The sequence below is a fragment of the Egretta garzetta genome, unplaced genomic scaffold (assembly GCF_000687185.1).
Source record: "Egretta garzetta isolate BGI_Z169 unplaced genomic scaffold, ASM68718v1 scaffold381, whole genome shotgun sequence".
NCBI classification, from domain to species: Eukaryota; Metazoa; Chordata; class Aves; order Pelecaniformes; family Ardeidae; genus Egretta; species Egretta garzetta.
In genome coordinates, this window is record NW_009258483.1 from 28,777 (window position 1) to 36,154 (window position 7,378).

A 7,378-nucleotide genomic window follows, 5' to 3' on the forward strand; every position below is an offset into this window, starting at 1 on the left:
GGAAGAGCTGGCGCGTCCGGGGAGAAATCAGGATTTTTGCTCGCGAGTGCTCGGGTCTGGGGCATCGCCGGCGTCCGGGGAGCTTTCCCGTAAACGCATCAGCGGTCGCAGAGCGGAGCCGAGATAAACAGAACTGCTTAAAGCAGCCTGACTGGTTTATTCCTTACAGATAAGGCTACGAGCCAGCTTCTGCTGGAGACGGACTGGGAGTCCATCCTGCAGATCTGCGACATGATCCGTCAGGGAGATACCCAGTAAGTGCTTCTGGACGCGCTGTCAGCACGGCTCTCCTTGCCTTTGCAAGGTGAAGCCTGACAGTCTCAGGCCTGTCAGCCTGCGGCAGCACGAGAGTTGTTATCCCCTGTTGGAAGAGAGTTGGAAAGGCGGTACGGTACTGCCCCGATGCACTGGGGTACTGCCCTGGCCTCGGGGGATGCAGGTTACCTCTGGCCTGAAGTCCTCAGAGAAACTCAAGTTTGAATGTGCTTATTCCTTCTCTTCCCAGTTTGCCTCGGGGGAATCGTGCAGACCATGAGCTAACTGTGCCCTTGGGTCGGGGGGGGTTAGCAGCAGCAGCTGGAATTTCCTCGCAGCTTCTTGATTGCCTGAGTGTGTGTACTCTCTTTCCTTACCCAGAGCAAAATATGCCGTCAACGCTATCAAGAAAAAAGTCAATGACAAGAATCCCCACGTGGCACTCTACGCACTGGAGGTAATGTCAGCCCGAGCCACGAGCACTGCAGGGGCCCGGCTCGCAGGCCAGGGAACTTCCCATCTTCCATAAGCCAGCCTCCCGGGCTGCGCAGTCCGCACAGCGTTCCCTGCCCTGCCCGGGGAGCGGCAGAGTCACGGCTTGAGTTTGCCTTCTCCTGGCTCTAGCGCAGAGGTTTCGTGACTGATTGGCAGGCCATGGTTTCCGTTCTTTAATTCTATCTCCGAGGTAGAAACAGACAGAGCTGGTACTTGAGGCGCTGTCCCTGGGGTCTGTCTCTAAAGAGCAGAGGTACAAAGGCCGCCGTGCAGTCGAAGCGTAGCTCACGCTCCAGTGTGGGGGCGTGGGTTTCTCTGGCTTGACTGGCACCGCCCGAATGCGACTCGTTGCATTCGTAGTGTCCTGTCTTGGCGCGCTGGCTGCAGTAACCTGCAGTAACGTGTGCTGGGACCTGTGGCGGGCCACAGAGAAGGAAGAAGGCGACGGGCTAATGCTGTCCTTTGCCCTTGCAGGTCATGGAGTCAGTGGTTAAAAACTGTGGCCAAACAGTCCACGACGAGGTGGCCAATAAACAGACTATGGAGGAACTGAAGGAAATACTCAAGGTAAATATATCTCAGTTTCCTATGGGTTTTGAATGAGCTTGAAAGAGAAGCAGCAGACAGAGAAAAGGTGCGCATCCTCTCTTTCATTCCCTTCCTGTAAGGAACAGAAGGGAAACTGTTTGGAAATGTGTTTCAGAAAAGAGCAGACTGTACTGCGTGATGTGAAGGGATGAGTGCAGGGAGCTAAGGAGTGCTGCTGGGGAGAGATGGTGTCGTGAGAGCAAAGGCAGTGGATGGCCGTTCCATGAGGTGGGGTAAGAATATGCTGCAAAGGCTTAGACCGCTTCATGGTAAACGTTCCTGGGTGCAATGCTGTGCTTGGCTTGAGACAGCCAAAGAAAACAGAGATGATGGTCTGGCGGTTGCACCAAGGACCGGAGCAGCGTGGGGTGAATTCCCTCCCGTGTTACGGCATGAGACACACAGGAAGGTGAGCAGCAAGGGAGGAACTGGCAGAAGCTTCCTCTTCATCGTGGCCAATCCATTAGCCTGTGGAATTGTGTGGGGAGCTTTGCAGGATCTAGACCTGGCTGCTTCCACTGGCAAGCTGTTGCTTGCCAATTCAATATAACATGATGCCCACGGGACCTCCATGCGTCCTTGGCCTGGACGCTTCCACGAGTGAAGTGGAAATGGGAACCTCTGTCTCCAGCGCCCAGCTCCGGAACAGCGATGCCCAGACAAGAGCTTGTTACAGTAGTGCTGTTCCTTCCTTACAGCCTTCCTCTTCTGCCAGAAATAGACAACTGGATGACCCAGATATTTGGTGAATGAGCTGTGCGAGGCCCATCATCTCGCACACCCGTAGCAGGGTGACTCCTGTCACCTTTTTGTTAGGGCTGACTCAGTCTCCGTGCAGGATCTTCTGCTGAGATAGGAGCACTGCCGCAGCGTGACGGCCAGGGATAGTAGCGCAGCCACTCTGAGCGCTGGGGAGATCAGATCAAGGGATTCTGTGGTTCTCTCCTGTCCTTGTCTGCCTCGGTAGTTTCATAACTGCTGTAGACCCATTCTCCTCCTACGCTTGGAACTTTACTGCTTGTGAATGCCCAATGCTGGTAAAGCGGCCTTAGTTCTGATGAGGTTCAGGGCTGTGACATTTGTGGAATGCAGGATTTTGCCAAATCTTCTAGAAGTTTGGAGCTCCAGGAACCGTCAGTAAGTCATGCTGTGTGGGCCGAGCTCTCAGCTGAAATAGGAGCTTGACAATACTCCTCTGCTTCCTGGGGGATTTCTGGAGCAGCCGGTCACGTGAATGCGCAATGACTTGGTCAGCTGATGACAAGGCTGCTCTCGGAGGCTGGCTGGGATAGGAACAGGCTTGCCAAGTTTCCTCCGGCTCCTTGAGCTGTGATACAACCAGCCCTGGCTCCAAAGGGCAGGCTTCCCAGCTGTCCTCACTGCGTCACATCCCGAGGTAGCTCTGGGTGCTCCGGGGCAGGAGTCTTGGGGCTGGAGGTGCTGACAGCAACACCCTCCAGACACCCTCCGGCTGTAGCTGTGAGCCTGTGGCGCCCTGTCGGTGCTCGGGTGAGATGGGCTGTGCTCTTCTGCCCAGCTGGGTAGCTGTAGGTCCTGCAATTTTGTGCGTGTGGGATGAGCAGCTCTTGTGAGATGCTGGGCAGGCCAGTGCTTGTGCCTGCCCCGGGGGGCGCCTGTGCGAGTCTCTGTGGGCATTTTCCCAAAGCCCTCTTCAAGTTGGTTCCTGCTGCTCTGAAGGACGTTTTCTTGTTTGTGCTGGAGGGGAGGAGTGGGGAAGCTGAAGGAGTACGTCGTCCTTGCTGTGAATTGTCCTTATTGCGGCTTTCTGACAGCTCTTACCTCGCACAAGTACTCTGAAGTCTCTCTTCCCATGAATGGTATTTCTGGCTTCTCTTCTGGGGGATTCACACCAGCCTTTGGGTTCCAGGGTCTTTTTCTCAGATTTTTTTTTGTTTTCCCCCCTCTTCCCTTTCTGTGCAGAGGCAAGTGGAGACAAGTGTCCGCAGTAAGATCCTGTACCTTATCCAGGCCTGGGCTCACGCCTTCCGCAATGAGCCCAAGTACAAGGTGGTGCAGGACACCTATCAGATAATGAAGGTTGAAGGTGAGGACTCTGCGGGCAAAGGTGGGTGGACAATTGGCCAAGTGGCTCCGCTCTAGAGGAGCGTTGCAGGAGAAGGAATGGGTGTCAGGACCCTGCCCGGTGTTAGCAAGATCTGGATTTGCAATACTGAACTTGTTATTGGTGCCTCATGCCTGGTGGACCTCTTGGGAGTGTCTGAATTCCGCTGCAGAGAGAGGACAGCGCCATTGTCCCAGGGTCGGGGGTTGCCTCGCTCTGGGCCTCCAGCCCAGCTAGCAGCTAAGGGTTGGCTGTAAGATCTGAAAAGCAGGAGCTGTGAATTCTTCAGGAAACGGGCAGCAAGGCAGCGTGTCTTCTGGGAAGGGATTTACAGTGGGGTGGTTCCTTCCTCCCAGGCTTTCATTAGTACCTGCAGGATGGGTCCAGGCTCCCGCTTTCTGATGGAGTGTCAGTATGGCACTTTCTTGTCCCGGGGACGGCAGCGTTCCCTGTGAGGGAAGGGATGCGCTGCTGTCTCTGCCTCTTTCTGTGCACCAGAACCTCCACGGGCAGTGGCAAAGCCCGGAGGCCCCGGTCCCCCGCCGAGCCGATGTTGCCACGCTCTTGCCATTCAAGGGCTGAGAGTCAAAGCCCTGTCGGCCCACGTGTGGGCTTTCCCCCCACCCCCGTGCCGAGTTCAAGATCATGAGAAATAAGCCTTACACAAAGGGCCCTGATGTCCCTTACAGGTGTATAAGGGAAACCAGTAGGGGATTGTCCTGAGCGTGGCTGAGAGCCTGGTACTTCACAGAGAGCAGCAAGTGCTGTGCGAGCATTGCCCTCCGGCCTCCTGCAGGAGGAAGATTGCTGTTAGTTGTGTCAGAGTAAGATAATGGTCAGGGCAGGCGTGCTGAGCTGGATCTGACACGTGGCTGGGACCTACGTCATGAGGCTGTAGGCACCACAGCCTCCCTGTGCTGAGGAGCCCTTTCACAACGGGACTCTGTCGCTTCTCCCGCAGGTCACGTGTTCCCGGAGTTCAAAGAGAGCGATGCCATGTTCGCCGCAGAAAGGGTGAGCTCTGCTGGTGGGGAGGGAGTTGGCACTGCAGGACAGACCTTGCTCTCCTATCCCCTTCCTACTAAACCGTCAGGTCATGTGTTCCTCCCTTTCACGCAGATTAAAGACCTTTTGGGGTGCGTACCGCTCCCCGCTGTCATGCAGGAGGCATACAGCGAGACAGCCTGAAACTACCAGGGGGAGGGGAGACTTGACCAGGGCAGGGAGTCAGTCTCATCTTGCCCTGCTCGGTGGCCTTCCAGCAGCACGGCAGCCTGCACATGGCAGCAGGGCATTGCTAAAGTGATTGCTGTGCAGACACGTTCCTAGAAAATCTGTTGCTGCCTGGGAAGGCATCACAGTCTCTAGTAACACGAGAGGAGATAACTGGTGGGGATCAGTGTTTCCTGTTGAGCTGCAAATGCTTCCAGCCTCCCCTGTTCGTGAGAGTGCCTTGGTCAGCCGCAGGAGCTCCTGAAAGGCTCTTGGAGACGCTCTCCTTGAGGCCCTCCCCTCCTTACGCCAGTTTGCTTAACCCTGACAGGCTCCAGACTGGGTCGATGCCGAGGAGTGTCACAGATGTCGAGTGCAGTTTGGTGTTGTGACACGGAAGGTGGGTGCTGCTCCTGCCCCTCTGGCTTCCCTGGTCCTGCACATTCCCCCGGGACTTGCAGGACTCCCTGCGGCCTGCGTGGAAGTGTGTCGGGGCCAGACGGCGTTCCCTGGCCGCTGGCAGGGATGTGCCAGGAGTGTCTGAGTGATGTTGTCTAATGGTGAAGGAGCATCTTGCTTCCGCACTGATGTCTCCCATCCTTTGCAGCATCATTGCAGGGCCTGCGGGCAGATCTTCTGTGGCAAATGCTCCTCCAAGTATTCCACCATACCCAAGTTCGGGATTGAGAAGGAAGTGAGAGTCTGTGAGCCGTGTTACGAGCATCTCAACAAGTCAGTACCCTTTGTGGTGTGTTTCTTTGCCTGCAACAGCTGAGACTGTGAGGGGAGAAGCTTGGTGTGGAGCCACCTTTCTGCAGACCAGAGCGAGGGTTTCCCAGGCTGTGCAGGCTGGGCTGGGTTCCCTCCCTCCCTGGGAACGGGGTTTACAGCTGCAGTGTTGTGCAGAGCTGGGGCTCTGGTGCGAGGGAAGGAGCATTCAGTCTGCACTGTCCCCTCTTTCTGACTACAGGAAAGCTGAGGGTAAAGCTGCTGCCACTTCTGAACTGCCCCCCGAGTACCTGACCAGCCCTCTCTCTCAGCAGTCCCAGGTGAGTGGCCGCCCTGTAGGTGATCTAGTGATCCTGACCTGCTTGTTGATCCATTTACTCACCACTTCCTCATCTTTCTGCTCGCAGCTGCCTCCAAAGCGTGATGAGACGGCTCTGCAGGAGGAGGAAGAGCTCCAGCTAGCTATTGCCTTATCTCAGTCAGAGGCTGAGGAGAAGGAGAGAATGGTTTGTTCCCTGCTTGGCATCTGGGAGTGGTTGTTGCCATACGGCCCAGATGTGCTGGGCATCTCCTAGCTGTGTGGTAACGGATCTCTAGGCATGTCCTGGTGTGAGCGAGTCGCAGGGCCTGTGGAATGAGAGGGTGAAAGCGTAGCCAGGCACATGCTCTGGTGCAGTCCCAAATCTTGGAAGCAGGCTGTGCCCAAGCTGCAAGCCCTGGGGCACACTGGCCTGTGGGAATTGTACAAAGCGTGGGGCTGGGTCCGCCAGCCGTGCGTGGCCATCGCTAGGAGCCTCGCCTGCCCAGTGTGCCCAGGCTGCTGCTGACTGGGTGATTTGGAGGAGTCTGGACAGTCCCAAAGTTGACTGTTTTTTGTCTTTTGCAGAGGCAGAAAACCACCTACTCCATGTACCCGAAGGCTGAGCCCACACCCGTCACCTCATCAGCCCCTCCAGTCAGCACGCTGTATTCCCCACCCGTGGTACGTTCATGGGAGCCCCGGAACGAGAAGTGGCTGGACGCAGGCCACTTCCCTGGCCCAAGCCTGCCCTTCTTGGGTCGGATTTAATCCCTGTTCTGAAAGAAAATATTTGCCCCGTTCAATCCCTTGCCCTTTCACAGCACTACTGTGTTTTCAGCAAGAGGGTCTGTACTCAGCCGGCATCCAGGTGCCTCCGCTGCTTCCAGTAGCTGCAGCGTGCCTGGCTGGAGGAGACGGCTGTCCCCTTCCAGCCCCTTGCTGGTGCTCAGCACTGGTGGCTGGGCATGGCCAGGTCCAAGCGGGGCATCTGTGTGGGAGCCGTGGGTCTCTGGTTTCTCTGAACCGGGTTTCCCTGTTTATCTCTTTCCAGAATTCCTCTGCTCCCTTGGCTGAGGACATTGACCCAGAGGTAAGGATCCAGGCCTTACCTAGACCACAGCACAGGCTGGCTCCCAGCAGAGCTGCAATGCTCATCTTCCTTCTCTCTCTGGCAGCTGGCTCGGTACCTGAACCGCAACTACTGGGAGAAGAAACAAGAGGAAGTTCGCAAGAGCCCCACCCCATCAGCACCTCTGTCCCTCACAGAGCCAGCTGCTCAGCCTGGGGAAGCCCACCCTGCCCCGCTCGGTGTTGTTGAGGTAAGAGGGGGCCCGGACCTGTGTCCGGCAGCTTCTGAGGGGCGAGGAGTGCCTGACTCCTTTGTTCAGCCCAGTCATGCAGCTCTGCAGGCTTGCTGCTGGCTCTCGGCACGGGAGAGTTGAGGCTGACTGGCCGCCCTGTCCTTCCAGCAGCAGTACCAGAATGGCGAGTCTGAGGAGAACCACGAGCAGTTCCTGAAGGCGCTGCAGAACGCGGTCACCACGTTTGTCAACCGTATGAAGAGCAACCACATGCGGGGCCGCAGCATCACCAATGACTCTGCCGTATTGTCCCTCTTCCAGTCCATCAACAACATGCACCCCCAGCTGCTGGAGCTGCTCAACCAGCTGGACGAACGCAGGCGTACGTGGGAGCTGCCCAGCCAGGGGCGGGGG

At 56.7% G+C, this 7,378-nt stretch overlaps 1 protein-coding gene across 1 annotated transcript in view; it reads left to right on the plus strand.

Moving 5' to 3' along the window:
- The first annotated feature begins 61 nt into the window (after window positions 1-61).
- The window catches only part of HGS (hepatocyte growth factor-regulated tyrosine kinase substrate), an 8,867-nt gene continuing 1,550 nt past the window's right edge, over window positions 62-7,378 (plus strand). Inside the window, exons 1-13 of the mRNA XM_035899824.1 lie at window positions 62-254; window positions 637-712; window positions 1,225-1,317; window positions 3,280-3,403; window positions 4,383-4,435; window positions 4,965-5,033; window positions 5,241-5,365; window positions 5,604-5,682; window positions 5,770-5,868; window positions 6,249-6,344; window positions 6,715-6,753; window positions 6,839-6,982; window positions 7,133-7,346. Coding sequence (XP_035755717.1) covers window positions 232-254; window positions 637-712; window positions 1,225-1,317; window positions 3,280-3,403; window positions 4,383-4,435; window positions 4,965-5,033; window positions 5,241-5,365; window positions 5,604-5,682; window positions 5,770-5,868; window positions 6,249-6,344; window positions 6,715-6,753; window positions 6,839-6,982; window positions 7,133-7,346 — 1,234 coding nt within the window. The 5' untranslated portion in view covers window positions 62-231. The remainder of the gene's footprint in view (window positions 255-636; window positions 713-1,224; window positions 1,318-3,279; window positions 3,404-4,382; window positions 4,436-4,964; window positions 5,034-5,240; window positions 5,366-5,603; window positions 5,683-5,769; window positions 5,869-6,248; window positions 6,345-6,714; window positions 6,754-6,838; window positions 6,983-7,132; window positions 7,347-7,378) is intronic.